This window comes from Cebidichthys violaceus, unplaced genomic scaffold (assembly GCF_023349555.1).
Source record: "Cebidichthys violaceus isolate CVI_PGR_0920_01 unplaced genomic scaffold, fCebVio1.0.p SCAF_7, whole genome shotgun sequence".
Taxonomy (NCBI): domain Eukaryota; kingdom Metazoa; phylum Chordata; class Actinopteri; order Perciformes; family Stichaeidae; genus Cebidichthys; species Cebidichthys violaceus.
In genome coordinates this window covers 4,059,291-4,076,482 of record NW_027176927.1, presented here as the reverse complement: position 1 = coordinate 4,076,482, position 17,192 = coordinate 4,059,291, and the positions used below count along the sequence as shown (strand labels likewise).

The following is a 17,192-nucleotide window of genomic DNA, read 5'->3' as shown; positions in this document are numbered from 1 at the left end:
AGAGAGAGAATCCTTAAGTTGGTTGTCAGTTGGAAGGAGGTACAGAATGTGGAGAGGCAATGCTTTTGTTTGTTCATTAAAACTGAATTCCAGCACCACCTCAAATTTACCCCCATGTTCTGTTATCAAGTGATGCTCACCAGGAACTGAAATCAAATACGGTGCTATATTTAATTTGCTACAGCTTATGTTTTTTAGGTTTTTTTTTGCTAAATCTAAAATGATACGGTGACATGTCAAAACATTGGGGGGGACAATTCCATCAGCTACTTAACCTCTGGAAGCACACGGACCAGGGTGCTGATGCATTCTTTATTTCTGTGCTACATTTTACAACAAGGTGACTGTCACCACTGAGATGATGTTTGGCCATCCGTCTCCTTTTTTTGACATACAAAATAGCATAATACAGTGTTTGGAAGATGTAAACTCTGCTTTATTAGACGTTTATCTTTCACTGCAGTGCAGAATCTTTGTGTTCACATCTGGCTGTCAGCAGTGTGAAGTGGGTGTACATCTCAGTACTGGCATGCATAAATGAACCATCAGGTTTTTTTTTTTTTGTTGAAAGCAGCCGTGCCAGAATTGGCCCCTGTGGCTTCTGATTAGAATTGCTAATACCGATGAGCATAATTAGTGAACATTCTTGGATGTTGCATGTCAAGAAACCTTTGGCCCTTCTGAGAGTTAACCTCCATCTCTGGATTTTCTCTGTCCTAGGTGCACCGTGCTACACCAAACCCCCGTCACTGCTGGGCCCGTACCCTCGCAACCCACCCTTCGACTACCCCTGGGGCTTCAACCCCTACCTCCCAGGGGCCTTCTCCCTCAATAACTGCCCCAAACTGCCCCCTGGCTCCCTCTACCCCTCCCAGTTTTACCCCAACCCTTTGCAGAGCGGCCTTTCCCAGCTGCCTCACCCCTTCTCCTCCTTGCTCCCCCCAGGGGAGGCAGGTGGGGGTGAGAGGGGAGCAGCGGGGCAAACCGGAGGGACAAACGGCACAGCGGGTGGTCAGCCGGTCAGACTCATCCTGCCACCTTACCCCGGGAGCCTGTCAATGGGTCGGACGGACATTGGCAACGGGACGTCATTGGGGGAACGGGAAAGAGCGGAGGCCAATCCTCCGGGCACAGGTCTGAGTCTGGGGCTGGGAGCCATCGGCCTAGGAGCTGGGACAGGGACAGGCCGGCAGAGCCCCACGGAGAGGAGAGGAGGGGTGAAGCAGGACCCGGAGTCAGACTCAGACCTGGAGATCACAGATCTGAGCGACTGCAGCTCGGACAACGAAAACGAGCACGAGTTCGGAATCAGGAAGGAATCCAGGCTGGCGAACCGCTCACAGATATTGTTGGATGGAAAGAAAGGGAGCGTGCTGCCACCCATCTCCTCTCTTCCCCCGACAGTGTCCCCACGTCCCCTGAAGAGCCTGATTCCCGTCAGTCCCCCACCCCCGTCCCTGCCTCCATCACTTTCCCCCTCTGTGGCTCTGCATGACAGACACAGGGAGACAGAGACTCTCAAAATGATACACAGCTAATACATTTTCTCCCGCGTCCACCATCTTGCCAGACTGTGCTCTGATAACTCTCTTTTTCTCTCCTTTCTTTCCCTGAGACACTTTTTTTTTTTTTACTTTAAATTGTAATCTCCCACATCACTCTCCGTAGATCCAGAAAAGGCAGTTGTGTTCTTGACTTCTGAAATGACTGTTTCCCTGTTTGCTGTGTAAGTTTTTTAACTTGCCTACAGACCATCACACTACCGACTCGTCCATCTTAGAATATATGTGGCGTACAGTGTTTTTTGGGGTATCGGCTGTGTGTATCACCAACTTGTCCTTTCTGTTTTGGTCCCTCACACCAAATGATCGCTCCATGGTTTGTAGACTTGTTTTACACGTTGCATGCAGTACTCTACAATTTGCTGTCTGCGGCTGAGCTATGATAGAAGGCGGTGAGGTGGTAAATTGCAACACAGCAGTGTCTGCCTCGACAAACATTAACAAACAACATCCCTATACCAACAGAACACAACAACAAATAATGCTCAGATCGATCCAATTTTACAGATTTGCCCTGTAATTCTTGAGATTTGGACTATACATATATAATCACTATGACTTTTGAGACATAGTCAAATACTGCCACCTAGTGGTCCTTTCAGTCAATGTCTCCTTAAATGAAATCATCTTCCCTCCGTAATCCTGTGAGTAAAATTGTTGCCTTTAAGTTTATTTTGCACTTACTTTTATTTGATATATTGTTTGTTGCGGGTTAATTTAAATGTTAAAATCCATATTTCTAATAGTGTCAACTGTGATAGTCTGTGAATATTTATTTTGTCCTGTGGTTCAAGTATTTCCTGCACATTTTCTAAAAGGAAAGAAAAAGAGAGCAGAATGAGCTGGACCAACCTAGAAATTTGTATGAATATTTCAGTGTATATATTTTATTATGTTGTACATTACATTTAATTATTATTCACTATGATAAGATTTAGCTGTATTGTTGTGATTTAATTCAGTATTTAAACATGTTGGAAAAATTATAAGCTTAGGTGTATCAAAGTTTAAATTATTAATGGCAGACGATCTGCACTCTGAAGATGTTTTTCTATGATGAGGACAGAGTTCACACTGGGAATTGTCTCTGATTTTCTCGACCCTAATTAATTGTGCCCTTTGGTCATTTTTGCCAGATGCCCAACGTACGAACCCTTTGGGTTCAAAAAATATGCCAGTAGACTTATTTTTATAGTTAGCATTCACCCGGTGTAACTGTACTGTAATTAGTCAAATGTGAATAATATTGGTCTTTGCATTTTCTTTTTAAATCCTCCCCCGAAAATCTGTTTTGATTATTTTTTCAATCAGTGCTTTCTGTCCGTGCCAGCAGCAGGGCAATTGGGTTTGCTTGAGGACATTAGAAATCAATTAAATATTCAAAAACTGTTTATGTTTGCTCTACCCAGATCTAATGACCAACATCCTGCCTCCGGCCCGTTTCTCAGCACAGAGTGAACACATAACCATATTGTACAGCTTCATAACCTTTATAGCCTATGGTTTGTCAAACAGTGGCGGTATACGATTAGTTGTGAAAGCTCTATTGTAAAGTTAATGTAAAGCTCTATGTTTGTTGAGTTGCTACAGGAAAGGCCTCCAGTCACCTCCGCATGGAGTACACCAACCTCCAGCTGTAAATACTGTTTCCTTTGTGTGTGTGTGTGTGTGTGTGTGTGTGTGTGTGTGTACACATCCAAAAATGACAATGCAGTGGTTTTACCTGTCATTTCTTTGTTTTACTGTAAAGAGGAAAAATGGAAAGTGCAAAAAAGAAGAAAAAGATTAATATCTTCAAAAGCAATAAACATTATTCTGGATAGTGGACTGTTGTTGACTGTGAGTTTGTTGAGATGAATTAATTTAGTGACGTCAATTTCTATCATAATGTTGGAAATTCATTGCATTCCAACACATTTTATTCATGCAATTGAAGACGCCTTGATAAATAAAACACACAGCATATTTAAATATTTGGAATGAAACTACATTTTCTATCTGATCACTTTATATCTCCTGTAGTTAGTTATTTATAAAGTAAATAATTCAGATGTGACCGCTGATATCTGCCAATTCAGAATTTTGTTTATTATTTCTTTCTTAAGTTATTAAAAATGTATGTAATTATCAAGGAAGAGCTGCATTGTAAAGATATTAAGAATTAAAATGAGAAAGTTTGATTTCATCTTAGCAAATAGAGTTGGATTTCTGTTAAAACAGCCCATATTTTATCCTCAGTTAATTAGATTAACAAAAGCATTAATTGAATAATCAGAGAATGACTGATAGAAATATAATATATTCTAATAGTGTCGTGTTTTTACATTGCTACTACTTTGGTGTATTAAAGGATTTTACTTTTACTCCTGTTACAGCAATTTGGTGAAAATAGATACTCTATTTTACACATTAATAATGGTAAAATAATGATAATACAGTCTGAGCCATCATACAGAAGATACATTACAAGGATACCTTTAGACGGTATTCATTCAGACACACATTTTATTACTTAACCGCTGACTGTTACAAACTCTGTTGGACTTATGTTGTGGGCTTGTATTTTATTACTTTTACATTTTATTATAGGCGTCTGCCATACTTCTAATTCCCACTAGAAACAGTGGTTCATTCAACACTTGCAGACACAAAACAGTGTCCTTATTTTCACCGTCGCTGTCATTTGCAAACATCAACTCTTTCACCACCAATCAGGAAATTACTAGTTTGAATGCATATCCAAGTGAGACTGCTTCTACAAATGTTGTGTCCTGAGTGAGGAATGTGTCCCTTTAAGCATAGTCACACCGTACTTCAAAGGTCTAAAAACAGATTGAAAGTAGATTTGCACCGTTTGAACATGAAGGGCATGGCCGAGGAACATTTGTACGATCTCACAGTCAATGAAACAACCTTATGACCGTATGTCCTCAAGTATCAGATCCACAATCTGAAATCGCCTTATGGCGGCCACTCGAAATGTGTGAATAAATCAAGGTTACGACCATGATACAAACAATGAGGAGTAAACCTGATGGGAAAGCAGACAGATACTCTAGTAGGTCCTCTTTATTTGCAATTTATTCTCAGCCCAATGGTCATTGCTGTCATGTGTTAACACTTTGCCAGCAAATTATCTAAGATTGGAGTCCTCACTACATGCCTGGGTTTAAATGGATAGATAGCAGCATAAACTGTTCATTTCTGTGTCAACCTGTAATGCAAAATTTACATAAACCCAAAATATACTTTATTTCAAGCCAACATGGACAAGAAGTCCTTAATGTGCTCAAAATTTTAACATCTACAATTCCTTGAAAACGGGTCATGATGAAGATTATTAAACAGAGCTTGAGGTGAGACTGTTTAGTCAACAATATTTAACTTTGAAACTCAAATGTTGTGACATTAAAACCGTATGGGTTTACTAAATAGACATGCAGTTTTATGTCATATTAGTTTGAGAGTTCAGGTCAAAGTGTGAGGTCAGTCCAGTAAGCGAAACCTCAGAGGAGAAGGGGACCAGGTCATGCCCGTGTTCCCCCACAAGGTGGCACAAGAATAGCAGTGAGGCATCTCTAGAGACCGGGCAGTTAGTAAAGTTTGATATGGGCAATCAACTCTGTAAACAGTTGCTTTGATTTCACGACAGACATGTCCTTTATGGTATGCAATCTGTTCATGGCTTCGCAGTGTTGTGTGCATTTTATTTATCAAATACATAAACAAATAAATAAACATCAAAGCACAACAGCTGTGAAAAATAACATAAAAGTAAAATAATGTATGCGTAATACAAGGGCGACCATAGACTTATCTGAGTCAACTATACTATATTGTGTCGACTAATCGAATAGTTGGTTTAATCGACAGGTCTGAGTTTCTCCTCAAAGAATATCACAGAAAAGCACCACTTCAGATCTTGTGTTTACCAGAAATGTGATCACAACTTTCTTGGAAATAAGTCATTCAGAATGAAAAATAAAAAATCAACTAAAGAAATAGTCATAGTCAACTACGACCAAAATGACCAATTAGTTGACTGACCGATTAAGAGGGGGCAGCCCTACTTTATACAGGTAGGAGATCACAAATACGAGAGTATATATAACAATTAATTAAAACTTTCTGTTGGCTGCAGACATATCAGACATTAACACTAAAGATAAGGGATAAGTAAGCTTCATAAAAAATGCTTCCACTAAGTTCACGTAGGAAATTGTCTAATAATTATCAAAGAATCAGTCAAATGTTGGACAGTCATTGTGTTGTCAAGTGCATACTTTTGCCAAATATGTCATGAAAACTAACATTTAGCTTTTACAAATCGGGCCAACAAACCACGCAAAAGCGTAAATATCACGCTTATAAAATACTTATATTCAGCATAGTACAGGGTGAGGAAGACCTCAATGGGGACGAGTTACTGTGTAACACAGCGCGGAAACAAGGTCGTTTTAGACGGGTTACTTTTTAAAAAACTTTGACAGTCGAGCTGTAAAACACAAACAAGCAAAAGAGTATGACTAACGTTACATTACAAACATTGTCTGCGTTGTTATCTGACACATTATTTTGAAACGCCAAATCGTTACTTTGTATCCGCCGTCAGTCGGTTGGTCTCCCTGTACTGCTTTTTTTTTAAAGTGTACTTCCGCATACAATGTTTTTTTTTTTTCCCCCACTGACACACGGCAACTTTCGAACAGGAAACCTATTTGACGCTTCGGCTGTCGCTTTTTCCTCTGTAATCACTGGTAAGTATGTTATTTCAACACTAACGCTGACGAGCACGATATAGAGTTTTAACTTATAAAAGCTTTGTCTGGTAAAACAATTTAAAGTCGTCATGGATGTTTGTTTTTACCGAGAGAAACGGAATATTCCTCGACCCCCCCTCCCTCCCTCCGCAGCCCGAGGTGCAGACGGTAGCGTCCACATACACAACATATCTCGTGCTCTGTGGATTAACAAAAAAAAAATAACGAGTCCAACAACCGCTTTATTTAAACATTGTGGTTCATGAATGTAGCATTGGCGCAAAATGTCTTTCATTAGGAAACTTGAAGTATGTGTTAGAAGCAGTTGTAAGAACTTCAGGTAGCAGAGTTGGCCCTTGTGAATTTTCTGGCAAAGCCATCAAGGACTTTATGACTTGTCTCGTTTAGGTCTTCTACCGAACTACAAATCACTTTAATATTCCCACAGCGGCTCATGCGGTGTCATTTGACTTTATAGCCGAGGACCTTGGGACATTTTTATGTATTCGTATAGTCTTTGCAAGAGTGTCCTGCTGACATTTATCCTAGAAGTTCTGTGTTTTTTTTCCTCATAAGGGAATTAGAGTTTTAGAATATGAACCTGCTTGTGTTTTTTTTTCTTCTTAAATTATGTTTTTGGTTGTTTTCTGCTCTTGTCAGTTTGAAAACAAAGGGCTCTCAGCACGGTGATTACAGAGGCTTATTCAACATCAGTGCCAGAGAAAGCATTTGGTTTTCCTCTTATTTATTTGTCAACACTGTTTTTTTAGGACGATACGAACGGAGGTTATGACACGAGTCCCTCCCAGTTGTCTCTCCCCCCTTTTCCTCCCTCCCTCCTCCTCTCCTCTCCTATAGCCTACAACTCACTCATCTGATGAGCCTATATAGAGTGGGGGTTTCAGTCCAGACAGTGTTCAGTAATTAGTGTCTGCATATAATTGATTATCCATGATGATTTTTGCCTTGTGAAACGGAGAACGTTGCCTCTGCAGAATAGGCGAGAGTTTCCTGAGCTCACAGGAAACTGCAATTACTGTACATCTAGTGCGGCTTCATTATCTCACTGCAGTCATTGACTAAAGACAGGAGGCTGGCGCAGTGTGGGTTGTGCTTGCCAGTAAGCTGAGATGTTTTCATTAATCATTCCGCATAAAACGTTATTTAGTTTTTTGTATGCCATGTTGACAGACCAGTTTGACGTATTTGTGCCTCGGTGGCTTTCACTCCTCTGGGTTTTTTTTTTTCTGCAAGCATGAGCTCTGTAACAAACTCCTAATTACAATAACATTTTATCAACGAGGCGATTTGCTAGTTGCTAGACGGTTGCCCGCGTGTGTGTTAAGGGCGTTGCAGCTGGCGGTTTTTGAGACTGTGATGCGTTCCCAGCCAGACGCTGCTGCACCCCAGAGGCCCCCATGTGTGTTACTTCCTGTTACGCTCTGCTAGACTAGAGGAGCACTGCACTTGTCATCTCTCTCTCTCTCTCTCTCTCTCTCTCTCTCTCTCTCTCTCTCTCTCTCTCTCTCTCTCTCTCTCCCCACATTTTACAAGTGCAGGCTTGTCTGGAGCCTAAAGGCTACCCTCTCTTCCTTTTAAAGGAATGTTGCCTATTTAATCTGAGTTGCTGTGCTGCTCTCTCTCTCTCTCTCTCTCTCTCTCTCTCTCTCTCTCTCTCTCTCTCTCTCTCTCTCTCTCTCTCTCTCTCTTTATTGTCCTATAGGCCTACGTAAACTCACCCACATCCACCATCTCTCAGAGAGGATAAACTCGGATAGAGGTACGGCGAGGTGTCGTCGTTAGCCTCTGTGAGAAATACTCAATAACTGATATAACAGCCAGAGGGTGTCCTGAGGGCCTGGAGCCGTGTTGCAGGCAAGCTAATAATTTACTGTAGTCAGGCCCGGACTTCAAAGGGAACACAGGTATTCTTCTCTGGCCGGAGTTAGATTGACGCCCAGGCGGCAGATAATGAGAGACAGAGTGGACTGGGCCGCTCTTCTTCTCTCTGCGGGTCAGTGGTGAAGTCTACTGATTCCTCCTGAGCGAGCTCAGTGGATGAGGTGAGGTGAGGTGAGGTGAGGTGGGGTGAAGTTACAAAAGTGTTGTGTGTGCATGTCAGAGTGTACGGGAAGGGGCTTGTGCCGTACTACGCAACTATACCTGAAACCACGGCTAGTCTCAGCTAATCGAGGCGATGCGTTGCAAGTGTTGTGTGATGATGTACCATAGTTTGTCCGGTATCTCTTGGATTATTTCCTCTTTGTGGGTCAAGCTTAGAAAACATTCAATCCTACAATTCTCACAAATTCATTAGAGCCTCCCTACCTAGTAGACGCCCACATCAGTGTAACTCCATGCCCATAGCTTCTAATGCCAGGTTCAGACTACACAATGTTTTTGTCTGCTATGATGGCCACTGAGTCAGATCATGGATTCGTATATATTTGAAGACCAATCAAAGCTTGCGGTCTTTAACGGCGCCCTTGATGTCCTCGGGAAGTAGGTGAACAGACTTTCAGGAACAAGAATGTAAACAAACAAACAATGGTGGTGTATATGATGCTGGCTGCCTTGTGTTCGGAAAAAAAGCCTAAAAAAAGCCCAAGCTGAGATACAATGCCCTTTGTGTCTGTGCTGACAATGTGTTTTAATGCAGGCAAAACCTTGTATGTGTGTGTATGTATGTGTATGTATATGTGTATGTATATATATATATATATATATATATATATATATATATATATATATATATATATATATATATATATATATATAAAATGTATGTGTTCATGTCAAACCATTCACTGTGAAGCTAACACAAGAGTGCCACTGTTGAGTAGTCATATGGCATCAGTTTATTCACATTACAATGATTTGTAATATAAATAAACTCACACAGCTCAGTCAGTGTGTTCACCTGCCAATCTCTGTCATCTCTCTGCTGTCACTCAAACTAGACAAGGCTCCCTGCTCACAGCATAGTATGTGTGGTCATTGTGTCTGTGTGCATTTGTGAGACCCCCCCCCCCAAAAAAAACCCAAAAACAAATGACTCCTTCAGAGGCCAAAATAAATGCAGCCAATCTCAGCTGTCAAACTTAATGATAAGAGGAGTATAACCTGGGCTGCATCAGCTTGTTCCTCACAAACTGGAAAGAGTTTCATCCATCTATCCAAGTGTGAGTCAGAGGGATGGCCGGCTGGAAAGCTGATGTGCCAGTGAGTGAGTGAGTGAGTGAGTGAGTGAGTGAGGAAACAGAATGAGCTCTTTCATTTGAGGGCCGCGGTGGAAAAAGCGAGACTCGACTCCATAGATGATGTTGTTTACTCTTGAGGAGTGAAAGGTGTGTGTGTGTGTGTGTGTGTGTGTGTGTGTGTGTGTGTGTGTGTGTGTGTGTGTGTGTGTGTGAGAGCACTCTGGCCTTTACAAACAATAAGGATTCTTGTAGTTGTCATATTGTATAAATATCGTTACAGTAAGGATACGTGGGAATGACGCTTTATTTTCCTTTTTGAATAATGCCAAAATGTGTCATTTTCTTTTGATTTCACCAGTAAAGTTTAATCGTTATATTATTGTTACTGTGTTTGGTGATGATTCTGCTTTATTAATAGTTGATAGCTTTACTTACTTTACTACAACATTTTTTCTACATTCTCTGAGATTAAAGTGGCAAATTGATGATTCATATTCATAAATGTATTAAAAAAAAAAAACTTGGAAAAAAATAGTGGAGTGGAAAACTGTTGCAACACTAGTGACCGTTTGAATTTTGTTACCCCTAAAGTAGTGTTATTTTAGTAAGGATGGCGATAAACAGGTTTTCTTTCATGTTTTTCCTGTTTTACTTTATTTACATAATGTAACCATCGGTGTGCATTGTAGTCTACTTTATCCTCATGTCAGGCCTGTTTTATTCTACCAATGAGATGTCAGATACATCCGGCAGATTGCTGTTTCTGAATCAATCTCTGACAGAAAGTTTTGTTTTTTTACAAACTATCCACTTAAATCCAACAATGTTACAGAAATGCAATGCTAAATGGACTTCTCTTTGAACTAGCGATATGGAGATAAAAATAAATTCAAATTTCACTATTTTTTACCAAATTTCTCGATACCGATATTGCCACGAAATTATAGGGTTGACTATTAGTGCTTTCACAAATTATTTACACAGTGAAATTTTAGTTAGTTAATCAAAGTTGGAGTCCTCAATTCATTTTCAATTTAAATGACTGTGGCTAAGTGGAGAGCAGGGCCGCCTTTCAATCAGAGGGTTGGCGGTTCGATCTCCTGCTCCGCTAGTCTCATGTCAATGTGTCCTTGAGCAAGACACTTAACCCCAAAAATTGCTCCCGTAGCTGCGTCTACGCTGTATTGATAGATACTGAATTGTAAGTCGCTTTGGATAAAAACGTCTGCTAAATGACTGTAATGTAATGAAATGTAAATCTGAGGAAACATTAATAATAGTCAGTACAGAGAACTGTCTGGGAGAAAGGTTGCATTTTTTCCTTGATTCCTCGTTAATAGGTCTGTTCAGAGGGAAGAATGCTGCATATCTGGTTTGCAAACTATTGGCATGAGGTCGGCATCGTGAACCAAGGTGTGCTTGTGTGCAAGTACAGAGGCATTTTTTTGGCCTCCGAGACTTTGATTCTGGGCCGGCTAAATTCCTTCCAAAAATGTTCCGGATCAGCTTGTTGTTGTTGTTGTTGTCGCTGCGTCGTTTTGGTATCGCGTCAAAATCAGCAGCTAATGAACGCACGAATGCAGACAACACACTTGTGAATGAGTGTTTTAGTTTTTTTTGTCATAAAATGCCAATCAGATGTTTCTGTGTTTGGCCTCAGCAATTACTGCTCCACACACACACACACACACACACACACACACACACACACACACACACACACACACACACACACACACACACACACACACACATGGAAGCCGTTAGGCCAAGCTGGAGGTTTACTGTGAGCTGCCAATCCATGCCAGTCGATACACCCCGGCCTATCAACTGTTTCCATGAAGCCAATGACCTCTATATGGGGACGGGGGGTGGGGGGGGGGGGGGAGTGTACTTTGGCTCTATGGCATCATTTAAAGACCTCTGGGAGCAATGTCTGCTCAGCTGAAATCATACAAAGAGAAGGTCAGTGGTTCTTCGCAGCGGTTGTATCAAAACAAAATCACGTCGCGAAAAAAAGCCGTTGCAGCAAAGAAGAGGAGCCGGATAGACATATCAGTGGTGCAAAAAGTCCTTTTGAAACCAGGAAACAAACAGAGGGATTCAACAATATGACTTGTTTGGACTTACAAGCTGAACAACATGTAAGGCAATGAAAAGACCTGCCTGTGTTCTCCCGGCGCTATTGGCCATAATCTTATTTTAGCCGCTACGTAATGGTCGTTAAATTACATAATTGGCCCTTGTCTGCCGGCCATGAATGCACTGGCTGTCTTGGAGCGCTCGCATAAGGGGCCGCTTTATTTTAAGCTAAAGGTGGAGGAGAGAGAGAGAGAGAGAGAGAGAGAGAGAGAGAGAGAGAGAGAGGAAAAGGTAACAAGACGTAGAAGAAAAAGAAAAAAAGGATGTGGTCGCCAAAAAAGAGGAGGAGCCACTCCCTCTCACACCGATCTCACTTCCCTTGTACACCGACTATCTCCAGTATCTCGCGGTGTACCCTCTCCTCTGTTGTTTGCTTACTGTCAACGCAGTGATGAGATTTCTGGGATATCTTTGCCCTCTGTTATGTTCAGACCACTGTTCTGTTGCCCCTTTACCTCCTTGAACTAACACGCAGACATTCAGTCACATTTGGCCTCGTTATCTTGAAATGTCTTATCTCTGTGAGTTGATAAGAGCCTTATCTTTAATCGAGTCAGTGATTGTCTGTTCGGCTAATCTCTTCAGAACATAAATAATACCGTTTTCCACGTTCGGTAAATCTTGCGAAAGACGGATTAGAAAGATAATGGTCACTATGGGTCAAGCACCCATAATGCAACTGCAAAGTGTCTTTCAGCCGACCCTCTGTGTCCACTCTGTGTCCCTCTGTGCCCACGTTTGTTCTCCACATCTCCAGCTTGTAACGTAGGCTTTTTGTTTGGATGTTGAACTCTCGGGTCCACTCCATCATAACCCTGGTGACATAATTTGGGTTATTTTCTCAGACTTCTTCTCAGCAGCCTGCAGCTTTATATACACGTAGCTACATTAGACAACTGCTTTTCAGCGTTGTAGTACTACGCATGACGTATAAACTGAAGTCAGAAGAGTGTCCCTTTAAGCCAGCGTTTGTCTGCCTTTTCCCAGCTGTGACCTCATTTAGTTTTAGGTCACAGAATATTTCTAACCCAAAACAAAATGTCATAATATTAGTTTGTATTTAAAGCAACATCATGTGAGGTTAAAAAAGAAGTTATTTTTGCATTTATGCAAAAAGAAAACCGTTACTAGTTACATATTTTTTGCCTCATAATAGTAGTATATATACATTTTAGAGTTAAACATCCTGAAATACATTGCACAGACCATTTACATTCTGGGCCAAGCTACTCACATTTTAATACTTATTTTACATATATGTATAATTTTGTTTCTTTGAAATTGTACCCTTTTTATATTTCTTCTTATTGGAGTCTTATTTCTACTCTTTTTCTAATTATTATTATCCATTACACATGTCTTTTAGCACACATTTGAGGATTAGTCATTCTGCATTTCACTACACATATTTCACTACACGACAAATAAAACCATTGTCCTTTCATTTTTAATTCAATTTAAATTTTTTATTGGGCCATGTTCTTAATAATTTCTAGTCCCATAGCTTTTTATTTATTACACTGAGTTTAACTTTGTCACGTTAGGCCTCAGGACTTGTTAAAACTATGCGTACACACACACACACACACACACACACACACACACACACACACATGCTCCATAGTCAGAGATGCCTCTGGGTGTGTTTTCACTGAGGTGCTAGCTCACTGTCACCTCTGCCAGCTGCAGCCAAAACCCTTTTGGTCGAGGTTGACAGCATTCAGTGTGTATGTGCTTGTTCATGCGTGTCGTATTTGGGGAGTCGACACATATGTTGTGAGCTGTTCAGGTGAAGGTCTGTCCTCTAACTCACAGCTTCTGGATGCTTGTTAGACTTAGTTTCTCACATTTATGTTTCCATTGCCTGTTTTATTTTTTTCCTTTCTTTTTCACTGTTACTGCCTTGTTCTTCATTTCCTGATGCAGTGTTCCCCTCTTTTCTTTTCTCCTCCTCCTCCCTTCTCACAAAGCCCCTGTCTTCTTCTCTCTCTGTTTAGTCTATAGGGTTCATATAGGCTAGTGCTTGTAGCCACACTCATGTTTACTAGTCCAGGTAACTCCTAGTTTATGAATGCAATACAGACCTTGAAGTCTGTAAAAGTTAATTTCCTGGTGTTGAATTAAAAAAAAGCGCCTGAATCAATAATTGTTGACCAAACTTTTCACGTTGAGGATCCCACTTTTATTTAATTTCTATTTGTCTTGGTGTGTCAGTCTCGAAGCCATCGTGCTGCCGAAAAGACATCTTCATGCACATGTTTGAAACCTCGCAGTTTTTCGACCAATCCTGTCCTGTTCACACTTTTCTTATCAGCACCATGTTCCTCATTTAACTCGGGTAACTTCCTTTTCTGGTTCCCATGTGAACTTAGAGATGAAGTTGCCTACGAGGTTTGTTTGATGCAGTTTTGACGCAAACAATTGGGCTCTTAATTTGTTCAACTTTTAGCACTCTGTCTCTGTCTCTGTCTCTGTCTCTGTCGCTGTCTCTCCCACTCTCCCTCTCCCCCTCTTTTCATCTGATAGGTCATACAAGAAATGGCTTTGATAGCTTCCTGAGGAAATTACACCCACTTCCTGTCTGTGTGCCTCCCCATTTGCCACCGTCTTTGCTCAGCCAGTGGGGGGGGGGGGGCAGTTGTGCTGCTAGGAATCCCCCCAGTCTCTGCTAATGAGGCTGTGGCCTGATGAGACAGCCAGATAAACAGCAGTACAAACACACAGCAAGCTGTAGCCATTAGCCGCTGGGCTATTTTTGGACGCTGCCCTCATAGCATATAGAGGACAGGACACAGCCATTGTGACCGGGTGTAAGAAGAGAACAGTGACTTGTGCTTGGACAACGGATTCTGTGGCCAGGTGCATGTAGTAGGTGTGAATGAGTCAGGCTCTAAATGTAGTGTTTCCAGTACAGGAACATATATGCTGAGTGTTCCACAGTGTATCTATTGAATTGTACATTTGTCGTTGCACTGCAGAGTTCAAATAATTCTAACTTTTATGCTCTATGCGACTGCCTTTCTTTTTTTTTTTTTTTTTTTTTTTTTTTTTAAAAGTACAACTGATCCGGTTACCACTGACTAAGAGGCATCTCTGCTGACATATTAGTCCAATATGAAGCCACTATCTGATCAATTGTTACGTGATTACGCCTTTCTTTATTCTTGAAAAATGAAACCATCTCGTATGTATTGATGGAACGGGTGTGCCGTTTTCAGCACATTCCTCTCAGTGTCCCCGGATTGAATCCCTGGGGAGCTGTCTGCCTGTCACGGTATCTTACTTTATAGAGAAACATAAAACAACAGGATGAAAAGCAGAGTTTCAACGCTCTCTCTGGTTAAAAGTTTAAAGCATGTTTGACTTCTTACCACACTCGGGGTTACTCATGGCTGTGGTTGGGTGTGGTCAGAAGTAGGCTCTAGGTGGGAGACATCTTGCGTCCAGCAGTTCTAAAAATAAAAATCTCATATTCATAGTTTCCTCCTAGAGCTAGAAGGAGCAGATGTCATTTTAAGAATCTTGAACTACATAATTGAATATTTTTCTGCCATCTGAAACGTGTCAGCCGGAGGAGATCTTTAAGTTTACTCTTTAAAGTAACAATCTTGACGATTTTCATTTAAACAATTGTCTGTTAAGTCACCATCTATCTCTGTGTGAGGTAATATAATGGCGATTGAGCGGTTGAGGTGTTTGTGGCGACATTCCCGAGAAAGGTCCCAAGCGGCCGTCTCTTTAGGGAGTGAGATCCCAAAACACACCTGCTATTAGCGCTTATCGCCACACAGAGAACAAAACGGAGATCATCAGGATTGTAACTTTTAAAAATAGTGTGACACATGAGTATATAAAAATAGTGTGACACACGAGTATATATATATATATATATATATATATATATATATATATATATATATATATATATATATATATATATATATATATATATATATACTCGTTATCATATATGAATGCGGTGGTGAGTGCAGCTCAGACCATGTGATGTGTACAAAGCCTTATTGTCATGTCACTGTGGACTATTCATCCTGTCTTCACGTCAACACTTCTCTTAAATGATTTCTCTGTTTTAGATGCCACTGTTAACGATGTCTTCATCTGTGGGGTTAAACGTCTAACTGGTGTGCAATAACAAGTTTGATCACTTTTGGAAAATCCACTTGAATAGTGATGAACTTTGTCCTCTGGTTATTTCTAAAAAAACAAAAAAAACAACCTTTATCTGTACAATTCTACTCACAACACTTTGTGGTGCCAATGCATGTGTCATATAATTTGATCGGTCATGATCCTGCAATGTTATTGCAGGAGTTTGATTGACAGGTGCGAGCCCCCTGGCCCCCTGCGGCTGCAGTATGGACGCTGAAGATGCCCACTTCGGGGTGAGGTCACAACTTGACTCCTCCTCTCCTCTTGGTCTCCAGGGCTTTTTTCACTACAGCTAATTGTTTTAGAGGTTTCACAATGGACGTTTGGGTTTGCTTAAGAGCTGATGTAACGGTGACTCAGATATTTAACAGTTATTATGAGGCTGCAGCCTCTTAGTCCCCTTGTGGACATATGAAATGCTAAACTGTGCTACTGCTTTGCCTAAATATTCAAGAGGTCTGATGAAACAGGTGCTGGGTTATTCTTCTGCTTCTGTACAGTATTAGAGCTCGGCCTGGTCGGGGATGGTGGGGAATGCTGTTGCAAAGACCAGTTGTCATATAACACACACACACACACACACACACACATTCACCGGCAGCTCCCCACAATCACATAGGAATGGCCCCCTCCCACATACGTGCTCAGTCTTAACCCACACACACACACACAAAGGCACGTACGCTTGATGGCTATCATTGGATTGATGCCACCTGACACTTAGTTAGTACTGGAATGTAATGGGAGGGAGGGGAGGGACTCTCAGGAGCACCGGAGCTGATCTGGGCACCTCTGGGATGCTCTGTTCAAATACTGTTAACTTGCGGTCTCTTCTCTCTAACTGAGCCACGGCCAGGAAGGACCCTCGCAGTTTGTAGCTTACATGCCAGCTATTGCGTACTAATCGAGGTGAAGAGAAAGAGGGTCCGGTTACCGCTGAAGCTCACAGACTGTCTCCATCTGTTGTCTGAACTGTGCCATATGCTGGAATGCACCACTTGGCTCCGTCCGGGCAAGAGGAGGCCGGCCGTCTATCCTCTCTTGTGCTCTTTAAATGCAGAGCGGGGTTGACCGTCCCTACTTCCCTTGAGTAGCCGCAATAAGCTTCCCTCCTGGCTCCTCCAATTTATCTCTCAAGAGTACCAACGTGTATGACAGTAGCGATAGCAAGGGATTGGTTTCAGCATCTCCTGTAATGAGGAGGCTGAAATGCTGCGATCACTACAGTGCAACACAGTAGCAGCACCAGAGTCAGCTTTCTTCTTTGTTTTACAAGCATCTCCTGCTTTTGAAGTTTAACAGTTTACTGAGATGGAAACAATTTTTACAATTTTTGGTAATCCATCGTTTAAGTCATT

At 41.4% G+C, this 17,192-nt stretch overlaps 2 protein-coding genes across 6 annotated transcripts in view; both read left to right on the top strand.

Moving 5' to 3' along the window:
* erfl1 (Ets2 repressor factor like 1) overlaps window positions 1-3,324 on the top strand; it is a 36,195-nt gene extending 32,871 nt beyond the window's left edge. Inside the window, exon 6 of the mRNA XM_068735936.1 lies at window positions 721-3,324. Within this exon, the coding sequence (XP_068592037.1) occupies window positions 721-1,538 (818 nt within the window). The 3' untranslated portion in view covers window positions 1,539-3,324. The remainder of the gene's footprint in view (window positions 1-720) is intronic.
* Window positions 3,325-6,233: 2,909 nt separating this feature from the next.
* arhgef1 (Rho guanine nucleotide exchange factor (GEF) 1) overlaps window positions 6,234-17,192 on the top strand; it is a 36,624-nt gene continuing 25,665 nt past the window's right edge. For 3 of the 5 annotated variants that reach the window (XM_068736475.1, XM_068736476.1, XM_068736474.1), the window contains exons 1-2: window positions 6,258-6,319; window positions 15,994-16,067. In XM_068736475.1, coding sequence (XP_068592576.1) covers window positions 16,041-16,067 — 27 coding nt within the window. In that variant the 5' untranslated portion in view covers window positions 6,258-6,319; window positions 15,994-16,040. Of the gene's footprint in view, window positions 6,320-15,993; window positions 16,068-17,192 lie in introns of all 5 variants that reach the window. The other 2 variants (XM_068736478.1, XM_068736477.1) reach the window with 2 other exon arrangements.